Source organism: Sus scrofa, chromosome 8 (assembly GCF_000003025.6).
Source record: "Sus scrofa isolate TJ Tabasco breed Duroc chromosome 8, Sscrofa11.1, whole genome shotgun sequence".
NCBI lineage: Eukaryota > Metazoa > Chordata > Mammalia > Artiodactyla > Suidae > Sus > Sus scrofa.
The window spans coordinates 80485057-80504716 of record NC_010450.4 but is presented as its reverse complement, the minus strand read 5'-3'; the positions used below and the strand labels follow the sequence as shown (position 1 = coordinate 80504716).

The 19660-nt window shown below is 41.5% G+C and overlaps 1 protein-coding gene across 4 annotated transcripts in view; it reads right to left on the bottom strand.

Moving 5' to 3' along the window:
* Positions 1 to 19660, bottom strand: part of NR3C2 (nuclear receptor subfamily 3 group C member 2) — a 365879-nt gene that overhangs the window by 164334 nt on the left and 181885 nt on the right. For 3 of the 4 annotated variants that reach the window (XM_013978843.2, XM_013978840.2, XM_013978839.2), the window contains exon 3: positions 8551 to 8690. In XM_013978843.2, coding sequence (XP_013834297.1) covers positions 8551 to 8690 — 140 coding nt within the window. Of the gene's footprint in view, positions 1 to 8538; positions 8691 to 19660 lie in introns of all 4 variants that reach the window. The other variant, XM_021100657.1, reaches the window with a different exon arrangement.

Below are 19660 nucleotides of genomic sequence, written 5' to 3'. Positions count from 1 at the left end.
GCTGCAAAAAATGAAATAATGCCATTTGCAGTAACACGGATGTAACTTGGGATTCTCATATTAAGAGAAGCCAGAAAGGAAAAGACAAATACCGTATGATATCACTTATATGTAGAATCTAAAATATGGCACAAATGAACCTATCTACAAAACAGAAGCAGACTCAGAGACATAAGAACAGATCTGTAGTTGCCAAGCTTTGGGGCGGGGGTGGGGAGTGGGATGGACAGGGAATCTTGGATTAGTAGATGCAAACTACTCCACTTAGGATGGATAAGCAATGAGGCCCTTCTGTACAGCCCATGGAACTATCTCTAATCTCCTTGGATAGACCATGATGGAAAATAGTATTTTAAAAAAGAATGTGTATGTATCTATGACTGACTCACTTTGCTGTGCAGCAGAAATTGGCACAACACTGTAAACAACTATATTTTAATTTTTAAAAAAGATGACCAAACTACTCCATTAATGTAAATGGGAGAGTTACTTTTTAAACATCGAGTTACAATTCACATGGAAAAAAACACAGGCACACTGCAACCAAGCAGCTCATGAAAACATACTCCTAAAGAGGCAACCCCCTCACCTAGTTTTTTAGAATCATCGTTCAGTCACGTGACTCACCACTGTCTGTGGTTTGGAGACTAGCAAGTCAAGGAAGTGGCCAGTCTCTGCAAAGGCCAAAGGGCATATTTTCTCTATATTATCCCCATTGCTGTCGCTATTGTTCCTACTTGTTTTCATCTTCCCTTGGTCCTATTTTTCATTTCAGTTATTAGAAACTTCATCTTACTTCATGTGAAGCTGCAAGTGTCTTTCGATTCTCTTCTGGAATAGGATAAGTTGCAGACATGGGAATGCTTGAGAATTGCTTATTGTGCTTCTAATGGACACTTCAAATTTGCTATGCAAGGTGCACTTTCATGGGAAATTTGAAGCAACAAAAAGCTCTCTTTTGCTACTAATAATTTACTTTTGGTCTACATGTCCCTATGTCAAATTATTTTCTAATAAGTCACTTCAACATATTTTTGACTTCAGAGAAACAGTGACAGAAACAGGGGGCAAACCCCATACATACACTTAAATAGCAACGCATGTTGCTTGAGCGTCCTCTACCTGGGTGGCATTCCCTCTGTCAGGGTTAGCAAGTCAAAGCCCCTCACTTGCTTGTGGGTTCTAGACCAGATGAGATTCAATAAGAATTAAGCTTAATGATAAATCAAGAACAAAAAATGGGATTGAAAAGTCAGATGTAATAATGCTGCAGTTCAGCTAAGCTTTTAAGAACCAGAGACCAAGTAACTAAGGATTTTCCATGTACAGCTTGGAGGAAAGAGAGAGAAAAATATTCACTCACCTGTCTCTCTCTCACACACAAACACACACCACACAATATCCTAGATTAAGGTTCTAACCTTTGCTTATTCCTTGTCTCTCTAAATACCATTCCCTGGGCAAATGCATCTACTTTCATGGATGATGATTCTAAAACCTTTTTCTTTTTTTGCTTTTTAGGGCCACACCTGCAGCATATGGAAATTCTGAGGCTAGGGGTTGAATTGGAGCTACAGCTTCCAGCCTACACTACAGCCACAGCAGTGCAGGATCTGAGCTGCGTCTGTGACCTACACCACAGTTCATGACAACGCCGGATCCTTAACCCACTGAGCGAGGCCAGGGATTGAACCCTTGGCCTCACGGATACTAGTCTGGTTCATTACCACTGTCTGCCACAATGGGAACTCCTAAACCTTTATTTTTCAATCTTACCCTATTCCCTAAGCTTCAAATTCACTCATCCAAACTTCCTTTTAGTCACATCTGAATGTCCTTGAGACATTTCAACCTCATTGTCCTAAACGGAATCTCATTTCAATCCCCTTCATCCTGGCAGTGCTTTTTTTCAATAGCAACCTACGAACTTTTCACATACTCCACCAATAACTCATTGACTATGTTTAATCTATCCACCACCCCTCACTAGAATGTGAGCACCACATGGCAAGGATCTTTATTTCGTTCACTTGCTCTTCATCCAAGAAGTCCCTAGGTATGCACAGAATGGTACCTGGCATTTAGCAGATTCTGAATACACATCTGTTGAGTGAATGACCTCTGCCCCCCACGCCAGTGTTCCCAATCTCAGCAAAGGGCACCAGAAGCCCAGCCTGAGGAGTCAGCCTTCATCTCTGCTTCTTCACCTCCAATACAGAACCACCAGCGTGACTTCCTAGGCAGTCCTGGTGGCTATCCTCTCCCCTGTCTCACTAATGCTGCTGGTCTAATTGTCTCTCTGGTCATCTCGCACCAAAACAATTTCAAAGAGCCAGGGGAACTGTCCCCCTTTAAATGAGTATGCCTCCCTGAAGCCAGATACTAAATGCAAACCTGAGCTCACCATACTGCTGGATGAAAACATCCAGCGGTTCTGTTTGGCCCGAGGATTAAGTTCAGTCCCATTTCTAGAGTCCAGGACCTGGACCCGCTATGCCTCCCCTTCTGTCTCCTCACACCTCACATGGTCCCAGTGGTAACACGAGGTTGCTTCTGGTCCCCTGTGCAGACAGCCTGTCCTTACTCTCCACTTAGCACTGCCAATTCTAATCTTTTGAGATTCAGCCTGGGGAGGTCAATGCTTTAAGGAGCTTCCCTGACCTTCCAGGTTGGCCTAAATGTCATGGCTCTGTATGTTCCCATAGCAACCAACTGGATGAATATAAAACATCTGGGCAAACATTTGCAATTAACACTAAAGCCCTGTGCCTATGTACAGAGGGAAGGAGTGTTTATGAAAATCACAGATATGATTTACCAGGAAGGTATTTATTTAAGCTCTTACTATATATATATATATATATATATATAAGTAGTTAGAAAGAATCAGGTTACCTGGTTCCTAATTTCTTTTCTTTTTTTGTCATTTTCTTGGGCCACTCCTGCGGCATATGGAGGTTCCCAGGCTAGGGGTCTAATCGGAGCTGTAGCCGCCAGCCCACGCCAGAGCCATAGCAATGTGGGATCCAAGCCGCATCTGCGACCTACCTATACCACAGCTCACGGCAATGCCGGATCCTTAACCCACTGAGCAAAGCCAGGGATCGAACCCGCTACCTCATGGTTCCTAGTCGGGTTCGTTAACCACTGAGCCACAACGGAAACTCTCCTCGGGTTCCTAATTTCTGGTGAAAGGGAGGGGAAAAAAAAATTACCTTAACCTTTAAAATGTTTCATGAGAAAACTGTCAGCTACAACAGTTCCTGGTTTCCTGTCTCTGACTCAGCAGTTTTGTAGGCGTGACCATGGCCTCTGATGCCCATTAGCTTTCCGCACATGGTGCATGGGGAACACGGAAGGCTATATCATATCATGAACTGAGGTCACCTAGTAAGTCCATGGTCCTTCCTTGGTTTACCATTTCCTTAGCTTTAGATTGCCAATTAGGAGGGGATCGCACTATTTCAGGTGTTAGGTGATACGATCCCAATTTCACCTATGTCCACTCGATTGCCGTCCTCATCCTACCGGAATTGCACTGCCCATCGCCCCCCAGACCTCATGCTTGCTCATACTCATGCTTGCTGGTCCCTCTTGCCCAAGAGCATACACAGCACTGATGGGATAACTCAGGTCCATGACATGGTGAGACACACCTTCCTCTGGAACTGTTTTTCCTCTGGATCTGCACTCATTCATTCAGAAAAGTGAAGAAAATAAATTATTAATCCACCTTTACATGGCCTTAAAAACATCCCCCCCCAAAAGAATAATCAACCTATGAATTTAAAGATTCTCTCTGATATGCTATTAAGTACATGTGAAAGGAATGATGGGTGTGTCCCCAGGTACCTTTGAGGACTCGTGAGATCAATCTAAAATTGGAGCTTTTAAAGCAATTTCATTCCAAGAAATGGATTTATCAATCTCTGACTTGACAGGAAAGGTCTGAGTGTGGAAACAGACATCATTTCATTTGGATGACTGTACAATGATACGGATTCTTTAACCTAACAGGTCTGCTTGCAAAAATATAAATCCAGTTGACTTTACTTAATAATGAACTTTCCTCTTCTTTTACAGCCTGGTAACTCTTCAGTGGTTTGTGGTAGCTGTGTCTTCCAGACACTGCCTGTACACTGAATATCCTGAAAGAAAATGAGATTATAAAACAGCACACTGAATGCAGTCAGCTCCATCCACTGAGGGATCACAGAGTAAAATGTACATGAGATGGTGCTAATGGCAATTTGCAGTTGGAAGGAGACTGAGGTAGTAAAAACAGACCAGAGTTAGCAGCTGCAGATGAGAAGTCCAAAGGTTTGCATAAATTCTAGGGCCAGTTTCATTGCCAATCTGGGGAAAAGTTATTTAACCTGGAATGCTCTGATGCCATCCATATAGGTACTTTCATGCGTATATTCAAACATTTGTTTAGTGGCTCTAAATATCTCTGGTGTTGCTAGGTTCTATTCCTACATCCTTTGAGAACTTTGAGAATTGCCAGTGAAGGATCTTACAACATCAAAGGGCAGCTTTATGGGCAAAATAATGTACTATAAGAAAAATGAAGATCTAATGAAGAAAAAGTGAAGACGTAACGGCACAATGGCACTCAATCATTTACACAATCTCTGTGTACACACACGGCCAGAAAACTTCAGCATCTGTTCCTAGAGAAGAGTCGAGATCTCTCTTTATGACTTATCAAATCTGCAAAAACACTGTTTTCATGTGATTTTTTTCATAGCAAAAGGCACATCAATACTATCTTTTCCATTTACATATAAAGAAACTGAGGCCAAGGTGAATGAAAAAGCATGCCTTAATCCCATACCCAGCGAGAGGCAGAGTCAGAAATTAAAACCATGTCTCTTCACCCTAAAGCCAGTCCAGTTTCTCTCACAAGATAGAAATCTACTTAAAATATGCGTGTGTGTGTGTGTGTGTATGTGTGTGTACATGCACGTGAATGTGCCCATGCACACGTATGCATATTCTTTTTCTTAAGACAGAAAGGTCCTGTCAAATCTTCAAGGCAAATAAGCAATGTAAAGGTTTTTGTTGTTGTTGTTGTTTTTGATTTTTAGGGCCATACTCTTGGCATATGGAGGTTCCCAGGCTAGGGGTTGAATCGGAGCTGCAGCTGCCAGCCTACACCACAGCCACAGCTGCGCCACATCCTTAGCCCACTGAGCAAGGCCAGAGATCAAACCCGCATCCTCATGGATCCTAGTTGGGTTCATTAGCACTGAGCCATGATGGGAACTCCAGCAATGCAAATTTAAAAATAAATCAGTAAGTTTCCATTGTGAGGTACAGTAATATGGCTCTAAGCAGACATTAATGGCACAAAAGTTACTCTGGATGAGACCTCTAGGTGTTTTTATATTAAATGTTAAGAAGAAAACGTAGGCACATCTGTATGTCCCATTAGAACACAGAGAACATAATTCACACTCAACATCAATGACGTGTAGGATCCCCATGGAGTCACTGCTACCCTTGCAACCAAGCTTTGTAGCGGGGTGCTCTAGGGCAAAAAGCTCCAGGCCAACAAGCTCAAAGCCCGGACTCTCATGTTTTTCTGTCTCTTCTCTAGTGGTCCTTTCCAGTTCCACCCCTGTGTCACTCATTCCCTTTGACTTGAACGGACTCCCCTCCTCTCTGCTCCCTCTACCCACTCAGGAGCCTCTGTTTTTGTAATGTGAGAAGGATCTTAAGGTTAAAACCAGAAAACACCCTTAGTAAATATTCAAATATCAAAACACACACACACGTTTGTCTAAGTGTGTATACGTACACACTCAGTGACACACACACGTAGATACACACTGAGGGCATCCCACGGAGCCTTCTCGATGCTCACACCACTGTCTTCATTGCCACCGGGCAGACATAAACAGAAGGACACAAGGAGGAAGATTTTCATGAACTTGAGGATTGTGGAAAATGGAAAGAAGAGATGATGAGATGTAGAGTTATAAGGCCTTAGGTTTAACTTTGGAGTCATAAGACTTTAAAATGGGTCTAGGTTTGGCCATGTGACTCTGAATAGATTAGCTGACTGGGTCTGATCCCCAAAGTCTTCATCTGGAAAAGAATAAAAATAACATCCACAGACCATAATTTTGTGAAATTAGTGACTCCAATTACATAAAATATTTTAAAAATTATTTCTTATTAAATTAAAAATTCGGATACAAAGACAGTCCTATTTCTCACATCTTCCCTCTCTCATCTCACACGCCATAAAGCAATAAGCAAATAGAAAGTGCAAAACAAAAACAAATATGTTACTACTCCCATAAAGTCGATATTTAAAATTTATAGCCTTGTTTCACACAGATGAGCACTAAAATTCTAATTCCCAAATAAGCAGGGAGTAAGCTAAAAGTCTGAAAAGGTGTTTGATTAAAATTCTAATACCCAAATAAGCAGGGAATAAGCTAAAAGTCTCAAAAGGCGTTTGTCAAAGTTCATTATCCATTATTGATCAGCTCTCCAATGAAAGAAAATGTGTGTTTCCCCACTCATATGTAGTTACAGCAACAAATCTCTCCTCACTTACTTCCAAAGAAACTACTTAAAACAACAAAAACTAAGCAAAAACATCTAGAAAGTCTTTTTGCTTCAGAAACAGAGAAGGTTCTATAAAAAGCCAGAATGTGGGTTCTGATGTAAAGGCTGATCCATAGGAAGGGCAACAGAGAGGCACTCATTCCAAACGTCCTTCTCCTCATGGCTTTATTTTTACTTACTGCCTTTGTTCACGACTTAGTGAGCCTGGGAAGGATCCTTATATTGGAAGGTATAAAGTGGCATTAGAAAGACGCCAGAGGTAAATCATAAATCTTATCTATTTCTCTTCTACTGAGCCAATCATATCATTAAGGAGGCAGGGAAAATACCTTTAAAAAATTAAATTGATTTCAATATTCTACAAACTTCCTTCCCCCATTTCCTGGAAATCAGCCTTCTGGATACAGAATCCCCCTCCCCCTTTTATTCTCGGGGGAGATGCCTATCCCCATTGTTGGTGGAAGTGGTTCAGGTTGGCAGATTCCAGCCAGAGCTAGCTGACCAGTCGCTGTACTCCTCTGGCCACAGTGATGGGTGTGGACAGGGTCCCAGGAGTCAAGCTCAGTCTACAGAGTTTCAATTGGGGGCTTTTTAAACAACCCGTGGGAACAGAAAACCTCTTCTTAATGGAGGCCCAGTGGCTGTCTCATCACCATGAGAGAAAAATGCATGAGAACCAGAGCCAAGTCAGGCAATGGCAAGAATGAGATTGAGTTCAGATGATTCTGCTTAAGACTGTGACTTGCCCGAAGCCACACCCACACTCGGACTTCCCAGTTATGGGGACCAACGAATTTACATTGGTGCTTAAGCCAGTCTATGGGGAATTTTCTGTCACCTGTCACCCAAAGCCCATATCCCAAGAAAGAAATATGGGAACTCCTATGACCCGTTCCACGCTGGGTTTAGGGACTATTAAATAATTAATAGTGTCAATAATATAAAAGCATGTACTCTCCGTTAAATAAGGCAGAATCAATCCCAGATGCACAGAAATAACTACTTAATGTTTTTCATCCTAGAACTAAGGACATTTCCTTGTGGTCATCAGCAAAGCAGAGATGAAACATTCAAGTCGTTTTATGCTTAAGCTTCTGAAGTACCAATTCATCTCTCAGAAAAATGTACGGAGAGTACACCTGCAGAAATCTTAATGCTGAACAACTTAGTGAGAATAAGTGTCAATTACACAATACTTCCACTGATGGCAGCACAGCCTACATTTTGACCAATCATCGTAGTCATCACTAATAAAACCATCTGGCTTAAAGGCGATGTTAATTAATTGCTTGTAGGTGAGGCTGGAGGAAGGCAAAAACAAACTAAAAGACCACTTCTCCTTAGGAAGTACAATTATTTGGACAGAAGCAAAAGCTAGCCTAAGTAGACTTAAAGAATCTCAGTCCAATTTTTCACTTAACGCACTGGTTTGGAAACCTTCCATAGGAACAAAAGTAGGGCTCAAATGGGGACTTGGGAATCTCACGTAGCTGTTAAATGACATTACTCTCTAAGAAACACAAGTTAAATTACACACATGATCCTGATACGACTGTTTTAATTTGCCACAAACACATATGTGCGTCCAAAAACATAGGCCAGGGCAGACATGCTGTATTCTGCACATGCCTAGTTAAACCCACTCTTCCAGATCGTGCACATTCACTTTACAGTAACAAAGAGTCATTTTTCTAAGTCTCGGGATCCAAACAAACCGAGACAAACGAACAACATACAACCAGTCTTTTGGTTGATCTCCACTGACAATGTCAAATTTTGGCCATGAAATACTGCTCGGTTGAAAAATCTCTAAGTGGTTTTTAGACAAGGCATCATTACTATTTTTCATGGACAGATTACATCCAAAACCAAGTTTGAATTATTTCCCCATAAGGGTATCAGGTTAATTGTGCAGGTAAACTAGAGAGGAAAAAAATGTGTAAAAGGAACACCCACATGAACATTTACCTTCCACTGCTCTTTTGAAGAACACTTTGCAGCTGCCACAGGTTACCACCCCATAATGACATCCTGAAGCCTCATCTCCACACACCAAACATATTTTGGAAGGTCTTGAGGATCCAGTAGAAACACTTCGTAAAGTAGAGCTGGGGAAAGAAATCAAGATTTAAATAACTATGCTGTAAGGGCATATTTGACGTGCTATACAGCTTAAAACCCAAGATCTGTCAATAATTGTGGTTCCATAAAAGAATTCAATACGGTCCCATACCACGTGACTAAGTAAATGAAGGTGATGTGTCAGGAATTCTCCATAGCAAAGACTCTTCTCCATATTAAGGAAGTGTAAATAATCACGTCGACTTTTTTCTTTTTCTTTTTCTTTTTTTTTTTTTTTTTTTTTGTCTTTTTGCTATTTCTTTGGGCCGCTCCTGCGGCATATGGAGGTTCCCAGGCTAGGGGTCGAATCGGAGCTATAGCCACCGGCCTATGCCAGAGCCACAGCAACTCGGGATCCGAGCCATGTCTGCAACCTACACCACAGCTCACGGCAACGCCGGATCGTTAACCCACTGAGCAGGGGCAGGGACCGAACCCGCAACCTCATGGTTCCTAGTCGGATTCGTTAACCACTGCGCCACGACGAGAACTCCTCTTTTTCTTATTTTTGAGAATGCTTACTGAAAAACAGTATTTGCATTTCTAGGTGAGCAGGGAGGAGAGAAACCTTGAGCTGAGTCATCATGGAAGTATTTTTGGCATCAAAGGGCTCTTATAATCCTTTTCAACTCTCTTCACCTGGACTCAGACTGAATATCTCAATTATGCCAGACAAAACACACACACACACACACACACACACACACACAAAACCCCCAAAACTCTCCTCTCTCCAAAACAATCCACTAATTAAAATAAAAGTAATTCTTGCCTCTCCTACCAGCAATTTTACCCCTCCTAGCTCCTGCATTTGTTCCCATGTTACCTTACACAGGCACGGTCAAATGACTTCATTTTGCGTACTAATTTGAAAGGGCATAGTCGGGACTAGAAACAAGCCATTCAGATAACTCTCTCAGGTATGTTCTATGGTAAGAAAAGGAAGGCTTCAGCTTTTAGGGACACATTTAACCTTAGTAATAATCTGTATGAATATTTTTTAAGGAGATTCTTCTCATGATATAGTCCCTCTGACTGTGCTGGCTCATGTATAATCTGAGCAAACTTGCTATTGATTGATTGACTGATTGCTTTTTAGGACCGAACCCACAGCATATGGAAATTCCCAGGCTAGGGGTCGAATCAGAGCTGCAGCTACTGGCCTACACCACAGCCACAGCCACACCAGATCCTTAACCCACTGAGTGAGGCCAGGGATCGAACCCGCATTCTCATGGATACTAGTTGGGTTTGTTACTGCTGAGCCACGATGGGAACGCCATGAGCTACCTTGTTTTAAATTCTAATCAGGTCTCATAGTTCAGTGACACGTGTTCCAAGCATGCAAAGAACTTTATTATTTTCTTCCATGCCTCATTCACATGCACGTATTGCATATCTACCCATAGGTCCTGTACAAGGCACTGAGGAAATAAATGTAGACAGCCCAGTCCCTATTCTCCAAGGTGGTGGAGACATGAACTATTACGGTACGTGCTTAGGTGCGAGGTAATATGGCAGCACAGGGCAGGCTCAGCCTTCCCTACTAGCAAGGGTGGGAACACACCCACCAGAAAGCTTCCCAAAAGTTGACAGCTGAGCTGAGCTTTGAAGCCCAATTAGATGACAGCCAGACCAAGAAAGGGGGCAGAGGAAGCAAAATGCACGATGGCTCCAAGAAATGCCAGCTGGATATGGTCAGGAAACGCTGGATAGGAGTTCCTGTGGTGGCTCAGTGGTTAACAAATCCGACTAGGAACCATGAGTTTGCGGGTTTGATCCCTGGCCTTGCTCAGTGGATTAAGGATCCGGTGTTGCCATGAGCTGTGGTGTAGGTCAAAGATGCAGCTTGGATCCCACGTTGCTGTGGCTCTGGTGTAGGCCGATGGCTACAGCTCCGATTAGACCCCCTAGCCTGGGAACCTCCATATGCCGAGGGAGCAGCCCTAGTAAAGGCAAAAAGACAAAAAAACAAAAAAACGCTGGATAGGTTTGTTGTATGTCAGTGCCATTTCTTTGCTGTCCTGGCTTTTTTCTCCATGTGAGACAGCAGGAACGTGGGAAAAAGACTCAAGGAAAACATACCAAAAGGCTAGACCGACTATCTCATGGAGACGATTTCTCTGTTTAGCAAATGAGCTAAAATGTGCTAAGATGGCCTTGATGATTTTTCTAAACGATTTTCTGTGTTTTAACTACACTCACCAAAAATAGATGAGGTATCAAACTTTTCAGCAGATCAGAGCACTGTGACATGACTGACTTTCGAGAAAATGACTTCTGAAATCAAGGACTGAAGCAATGTTCTCCAAAGTTGTTTCTCCTTCCGAGAAAAGTGCTCTTTATTATTTTTATTAGTGTCCTTTGACTTCTTTATGGCATTCAAAACATTCCATTTCAGCACCAGTAACTTCTTAGGCATATGAGCCAGAAAAACTCAATCCATACTCGGACTCTCTGTGCTTCACAAGGAAATACCATGACTTCATAAACAACTAGGATATAACTTAAAAATCATCAACACGCTACTTCTTTTTCACAACTGCACACATATATGGGATTTGTACTTAACTTTTTTTTTTTTTTTTTTTTTTCCGAGTCTTGCTCTTGGTCCCCAAACTTAAGAGTCTCTTAACTTTTGTCTTTGGGACTGTCGCCTTCTATTCAAACTGTCGCCTTCTATTCAAACTCCCTTTCTAGGCTCAGTTGATGACAACTGCTCTGGGCCAAACTGTTTTCCTCCTTCAAATTCCTATGTTGAAGACCTAGCATCAGAGCATGACCTTATTTGGGAATACGGTCACAGCAGATATGATTCGTTAAGTCAAGGTCGGTCTAGAGAAGGGTGTGCTCCTACTCCAACAGGATTGGTGCCCTTATTAGAAAGAGGAAATGCAGACATCGACACACACACAGGGAGAGTGCAGTGTTAAGATGAAGAGAATGATGCTTTTTAAGTCAAGGAAGGCCAAAGATGGCCAAGAAACTACCAGAAGCTGGGAGAGAGGGATGGAACACCTTCTCCCTCAAGGACTTCCAAAGGAACTAACTCAGATGACACATTAATCTGAGAGAAGCCTACAGAACCATGAAACAATACATTTCTGCTGTTTCAGCCACCTGCTTGTGGTACTTTGTTACCCAGCCCTAGCAGACCAATACAGCAACTTGGACTCTGCTTTCTCTCCTTTTTCTTTCTCAATCTGTTAAATTCTATGTACTTTGTCCTTAGAAAACAGATTTGGATCACTTCCCACACCTCCTCTGGTACCACTCTGGTCTAAGCCATCATCACCTCCTCGCAGGATGTGCGAATGCCTGCAGGCTGATCTTCCTGTTCCTCCTTGCCCCCTGCCTTCCCCTGGAGCCAGAGTGAGCCTTATTCATTCCTTTGCTCATAACCATCCAAAGGCTCTCCCTCACACTCAGAGGAAAACCCAAAGTCAATCTATAACCACAGGCCCCCAATCTGGTCCTTGAGAATTTACTAACCTCTCTTTAGTGCCCCTGGCCTCCTTTCCAGACCACAGACACACCAGGTGTGCTCCCACCCCAGGGCCTTTGCATGTGCTGTTCCCTATTCACTTAGATATCTATGTTATCCACCCCCCCACCTCACTTCAGTGCTTTACCCAAATGTCACTTTCTCAGTCAGGCCTTTCCTGACTCCTCTTGAAAACATCCCTTCTCCAAAAACTGCCCCCTGTCTGCTTCATTTTCCTCCCTAGCACACACCACCACAGTGCATGCAAGAGTCCCTGGTATGCAGTAGGCTCCCAAGACAAATCAGTGATCTCAGGTGAGAGCAGTCACAGTAGTCATCACTTTTTTTTTTTTTTTTTTTTTTTTTTTTAGGGCCACACCTGTGGCAGGTGGAAGTTCCCAGGCTAGGGGATGAATCAGCTATAGCTTCCAGCCTATACCACAGCCACAGTAATGTGGGATCCGAGGCGCATCTGCAACCTACATCACAGCTCACAGGAATGCCAGATCCTTACCCCACTGAACAAGGCCAGGGATTGACCCTGAATCCTCAGAGTTACTAGTCAAATTCATTTCCTTGAGCCAGGACGGGTACTCCTAGTCATCAGTTTTGAACTTCTACAGCATTCCTGCCATAAGGGAATGTGCTTCCTCTTTTTTTTTTCTTTTTTTTTATGCTGCATCTGTGGCACATGGAAGTTCCCAGGCCAGGGGTTGAATTGGAGCTGCAGCTGCAGGCCTACACCACAGCCACAGCAATGCGGGATCCAAGCCGCATTTGCGAACTAAGCTGCAGCTTGTGGCAACGCCAGATCCTTAACCCACTGAGTGAGATCAGGGATTGAACCCGCATCTTCATGGATACTGTGTCGGGTTGTTAAGCTGCTGAGCCACAACAGGGTCCCTGGAATGTGCTTCTTTTGGAACTGTCTTGAGTGTGAAAAGTATATAGTGGGACTGACGCAAGATAAATTGAAGAGAAAGTGTAGCCTCAACAAGATGCATTGTGAAATCTCAATTAAACCATTAATATGGCTCAATGACAAAATTAAAGCAAACAGACTATTTTCCCTTCTTATTCACTAATATCTTTCAGTAACAAAGGAGCACAGTTGACTTTCCCTGCTCTAGGCAGCCCTCTGCTTCTTTGGTTCTGAAAAGGTGTATGGAGCTCATTCTCTGTGTTGCAGGCTCTTTCTCATTGTCTCGATCACCCAGGTGGATTTTCTTCAGCCTTTGGTCATTTTTTCCCTCATTTGTCCACTCTCCTTGAATATTCTTGACCACGATCCCAGCGCAAACAGCTCTGTGGTGAATGACTTCCTGGCCCTCTGCATCCAGCTCCAAGCTCTCCCAGATGTTCCCATTTCACGTGTTCACTTCCTTTACATAACATCCCTGCCTCTATGTTCCACTGACTTCAGAAGGGTGCTGCCACCTGCCAGGCACCCAGTGGGTTCAAATTTTCACTATCAAATCTAATCAGTTACCAAGTCCTGCTCATCCAGCCTCTCCCATCACTTCTCTTCACCCTGTTGGGGTCAGACCCCATCACTTCTTCAGGGATCTCTCCCAACCCCAGGACCCTTCCCTCTAATTCATTCTATGGTGGCTGACGAAGGAAGTTTCCTGTTCCCGAGTTCCGATTCTATTCCTTCCCAGTACAGAAACTGTCCATCATTCCTGCCTAATGCCACCAAAAACAGTAGCATTTCAGTCCCTCCTCCTTCTTGGCTTCCCCCTGCAGGTCCTCTCACATTTGTACTAATCACATTCTAATACCCCCATGGAGGGGCCCTGGGTATCACCATCTATACACCTACCCTTACTTCAGCTCCTAGAAAACCTGTCCATCCTTCAACCTCCCTGATGCTCTGCTGGCAGGAGGCACTGCTCTCCCTTCCCCTGAATCATGTTTCCATTTTGCTATTCTTCTCCCCCCCCACCCCCCCACCCCCGCCCTCAGCAGCCATCACTTCTGCCCTGACATCTGGGACTTGTGCACTTATCCTGATCCCTTGAGGGCAAAGACCTTGTCCTCAGCCTCTCTGTGCTCTCTGCTGCTCTGGTGCAGTGGTGGGATGATTTAATGAATGAATGAAAGCACACTCTTAATCTCATCACACTAGAACATAAATTCCTAAAAGGAGATTCTACAGAAGGTGAATTAATGAGGCCAAGGTTATAGGTTCAATGTGCATACGGTTCACTTAGCTTTGCACAGAGAGGGGGGAAAATAGCATCCAGGGAGACAGACTATTCTCAAAAGCTCAGTGAACTGTCCCACAAGCATATGCATTATTAACATAGGAGACAGGCCACAAAGTGGGGACGCGTCATAAAAACACCAATCTCTGCTGACACCCCTGACATCACATGATTATCTCTGAAACTGTGAAATGGCACAAAGTTTGGAGGGCATGTGTCTGGTTTTAAGACATTATTTCTACATTTTAGAAGAGGGAAAAGGGTGCAGACTTTGAAGTCACTTCTTAGATGTTGCATTTTATCAAAATATGAAGCTTATTTACTGGGTGTCAGAATTGACCTTTATAGTGTGTATAATTTATCAGCTAAGCATCTCCATTGGATGCGAGGCCCAAACATGCAGGGGTAAAGGAAGGAGGCCCAGTAAAGGGGTTTGCTTCTAGTTCCAGTTCAGCCACTAACCGGCAAAACCTTAACAAAATCACCTCTTCTCTTTGGGTCATAATTCTCACCATAAAAGTTGAATGGATGATCTCCAAGATCCTTTTCAAGGTACTCTTTGAAAAACAAAATGGGTACAAAAGATGATGGAAGAGCCTGTCATGATCACGTTTTATCCAAACTGGATTTCATGCTCCAATTAAAGACAATGTATGATACACAGTACATAGCTATTACTTGATCTGGATCAAGCATAAAACCATCTACATGTAAAAACTTATTCTTTTAGAAGAGCTCATCAAGTGGTACTTAAAAATCATTCTTGCATCTATATGATTGTGTCCGTGCTGATTGTGCTTACGATTTTTGCAAAAATGTATGCATTAAAAAACGGTATTCTACACCTTAAAAAAACATTTTAATATTCACAAGTTAGGACAAACTACTCAAATTGGTCATTTTTGGTCTTGGTAATCAGAGAAACATTGTTCACAGAAAGAATTTTATAATCAGCAGACAAAGGTAGTTCATAGGACCTTATACAAATGTTAAAACAGTATAAAGCAGAAACAAGCGAACATTGTATTTCTACTTCTGACAGTGTCTCTCCTAGGGGAATGCAAGTAAGATGCAACTCTTTTTCAGTACCAAATAAAATAGGTCTAATGACTCAGTGACGAGATTGAAGAGATTAATCAAAGGTTGATGCTGATTTGGGTGACAACTGGGAGGGGCTGTACTAACCAATCACCAAAAGTGCTTTGTGGGCAATCTTTTCCCTCAAACAATTGGATGCTTACAGCGAAGCAATAAGAAGCTATGTGAGAAAAAATGACTTTTACTCATCAAAAAGTAACTGGCGAGATGGACCAAGAGTCTATAAGGCACCATGTTGCTCCAGGAATTATTTGTGGAAAACTATCTTTCCCAATATTTATATCAATTATCTAATAATACAGTAGTGATTGATCTAATCTCCACTGATCAGAACTTCTACATATGACAAGAATTCTTATCTCATGTCTTAAACTCAAGACAAATGAAACAACCCTTTCTTTTGGACTATTGTTTCATCAGATGCTTCTACCACCACCTCCAGCTGTTGAGAAGGTTTTTTGTTTTTTTGTGTTTTTTTACCACATGCAATCAATTCAAGCACATATTCTGTTACCCTAGGCAGAGGGAGAATTTGGAGGAATATGCTGATAATACATCAGGAAACATCCTTTTCTCTGAATATTCTGTGTGTTTAAATCATTCATTTGTTAAGCCACTCATTGAAAACCTTCTAGGAGCCCCACGGCTCTGGCCACTCAGATGAATAAGAGAGAGAGTTCCGAGTCTCATGGAGTTTCCACTGTTGTGGGAGAGGATGATATGACAGAAGCAAGGAAATTAATTCAGATAGTGCTTAGTGCTATGAAGAAAATGATAGTGACCAGGACTGAATGGGGTGGTTGGCGGGTTAGGGTTGTGTAGAAAGGCAGGCCTGGGAAGGCATCTTTGGGGAGACTGGAGATGATGAAGGAGAGAGTCAAGTGAAGATGCCAACACAGGGAAGGGCAAGTGCAAAGTCTCTCAGAGAGGAATGGATGTGCCACACTCCAAAGATGGAGACAGGGCCATGTGGCTGAAAAGGAGGAAGTGGGGATGGGAGGAGGCAGGGTGGAGGCCCAGGGAGAAGGCAGAGATGGACCACATGGGTCTCTAGGGCTATGGTAAGGACGTAGGATGCTATTTTAAGAGCCATCATGAGTGATGTGAAGATTGAGATGTTTTAAGCAGAAGGGTAACACAATCTGGGTGACATTTAAAAATCTTACTCTGGCTGTTGCCTGGAGAATGGACGACAGGAGTGATGCTGAAAGTGGGGAGACCAGCCAAGTTGGCTCCTGTAGTTACCCAGGCAGGAGATGGCAACTGCTTGGCTTAAGCTTAAAGTAGCAAAGATAGTGAGGTGGTCTTAAAAAAAAAAAAAAAAGAAGGAGACAGTACCAGCAGGACTTATAGAAAAAATGGATGGTGGTGCTATTTATATTTACATATTGGAGCGAAGGGCAGTTTGACAGTTCAAGGAGTTTGTTCTGGACATGATAGTGATAAAACATTATTGGTAAGGTTATGTTTCTATTTTTGTAAATAATATGATTGTAATAATATTAAGTGACAGTTTATTCTAACTGTAGGAAAAACTGGGAGCAATATATATCAGTCCTACTTAACCTTCCTGGGCCAGTTTCATCATCTGTTAGGTAGTGATAACAAAAGTCCTTAAAAGGTTCTTATAGATTACTCAATATATTAAATTACTCAATATATTTAACAGCACTTCCAATTGTGCCTGACGCATATTCATGACTACTTAAAGTCTGACTATTATTAATCAGTATTACTGCTGGGTCTACAATTCTTAATAGCGACTGGCACAGTAGTAGAACCACAGACAATTTTACTTTTCTTTATTATAATTTTCCGTACTGCTTTAAATTTATATAAAAATGTATAACATTGGTCAGCAGCAGAAAAAAATTGAAGTATAGTGTAAGAGAGTGGCACAACAAGAGTCATACTGTTTAGTTATTATACAGGCAGCATCCTGTGTGAACATGGATTTGAGAATCTCTTGTAAGAATTCTGATTCCTCTGGTGTCTTTGGCACGTAGGTTGGGAATGGCCACATTAGCTCATTAGGATAAACAATTACTGAGATTCAAATATACTGATATAAAGAACACAATTTAAGAAACACAGGAATTTGGAGAACACTCAATAGACAAAAAATACATTTCAAAAACAAACCAAACTTTCACTACTAGTTCACTGAAATCTTTCTTTTTAGCCACACATAAACTAGGCACAAACAAAAACAAAAAAAACCCTTTTGCTGACTACTTCCTTTTGGTTTGATAAGTATATATTTTGAGTCTAATATGTAATCTGAAGTATCTCATTTCGGTTTTCTCATTATTTAGGGGGAGTATTTGGGAGTGATTCTTGTGCTATTTTCTTTTATGCTATTATCTTTGATGATAAGTGAATTGTTAATGTGTTGTGGGATAATTCACCAGTAAATAAGATTCCTCCTCTTAAGCCACAATTCATAAGTTGCCATGACAGGAATTAAATAATACGTATCTTATAATCTTAGATGTATGAATAAAGTTACAGATAAAGTTACCCAACACAGAAATTTCAAGGACATAATTAGTTTGGAAAATGAAATTTAAAGCACAGCAATGGTTGATTAGTCTTTTCCAATTTACTTTGTTTGTTTTCACAATATTTTATACCATTAGCAGTATTTATTAGAGTGGTTCTGTTTAAAAGTGTTTTCTATACTCTGAATTTCACATAAGTGAAAGCAATTTTCCCATAAAAGACTTAAAATTATAATCAACAGAGTAAAGCTTCAGCACAGCAGGAAAGAATCTTGACAGAGATCTAAAAGGAAAAAGAGGAGGAATATTTTGGAGCCAAGAAACTGAAGTCCACCCTAGCAGGCACAAATTTCATTTGAACAATAATGATCTATGCTAGAAGGGAAGTTAAGTAACTTTTCTCCTTAAGCTATGGCTAGACAAATTTGCATTTAATTAAAAAATGCAAAACCTATTTTTTGGAAAGTGGGCAAAATACATAAATCTAAATGAAAATGTATTTTTTAACAAAAGAAACTGTCAAATGTAATTACTGGCCACTGTACTGTTAATGAATCATTTTAATCGAATGATTTTTACTAAACACAAGCTATGTGAAAGTCCTTTCGAGAACACAAAGATAACAAATGGCTTCTACTCTCAATGAATTTATATTCAAATAGGGGAGGTAAGACCTGAAGGTTGGTAAGTATTAAAGTTACTGCGTGATAGAAGGAGTCCATGGCTTGTGGTTGCCAAGAGGGAGGGGAGGGAGTGGGAGGGACTAGGAGTTTGGGGTTTGTAGATGAAAACTATTGCATTTGGAGTGGATAAGCAATGAGATTCTGCTGTATAACCCAAGGAACTATATCTGATCACTTGGGATGGAACATAATGGAAGATAACATGAAAAAAAAGAATATATATATATATATATATATATATATATATATGAATATATGAATGAATATACATATATATGTGTTACTCTCCTGTATAGCAGAAATTGACAGAACATTGTAAATCAACTATAATAAAAAAGAAAAAAATAAATCAGAATTCATAGAGCCAAATAACTTGTAGTTGGCTTGAAAGAAAGCTTCAAGGAGGAGTAGGGCAAGGAGAAAATGAGTTGGACCAAGAAAAAAGTCCAGATAGGGGCAAACGCATTGGAATCCAGAACTCAAGGAGTTGTGCTATGACAAGGATGGAAAAGGGGCCAAATCATGGGTATCTAATACCAGATTAAGTAGTCAGAGATGATTCTAGGACAATGGGTTGAACGATCTGGTAGACACCTGAAAATGTGATGTAGAAAATGAAGAGAGAGGATACAAGGGGGATACAATGGGGACTTATTCCAGCCTTTAATATGTACAATACAGACAATGACAGCCAAAAGGTCTGATAAATTGAATGAAAACTAAGGACCATGGAATAGGGCAAGCAGGAAAAACATACTCAACAAGAGAAAGGCTGGGACATCACTTCTAAGAGGTAGGTTACTCTTAGAGAGCAAGGACTCTAGATTTTATTCATGGAACAGTGGATGAGCTCACCCAAGCAAAAGGTGAAATGATGAGAAAAGAAGGTCATAGATGGAAATCTACAGAAAACATTTCTGGTTAGGCAGGGAAAGAACTTGCTAACAAACCTGAGGAAGAAAGACCAAAGAAGCAGGAAGGTAA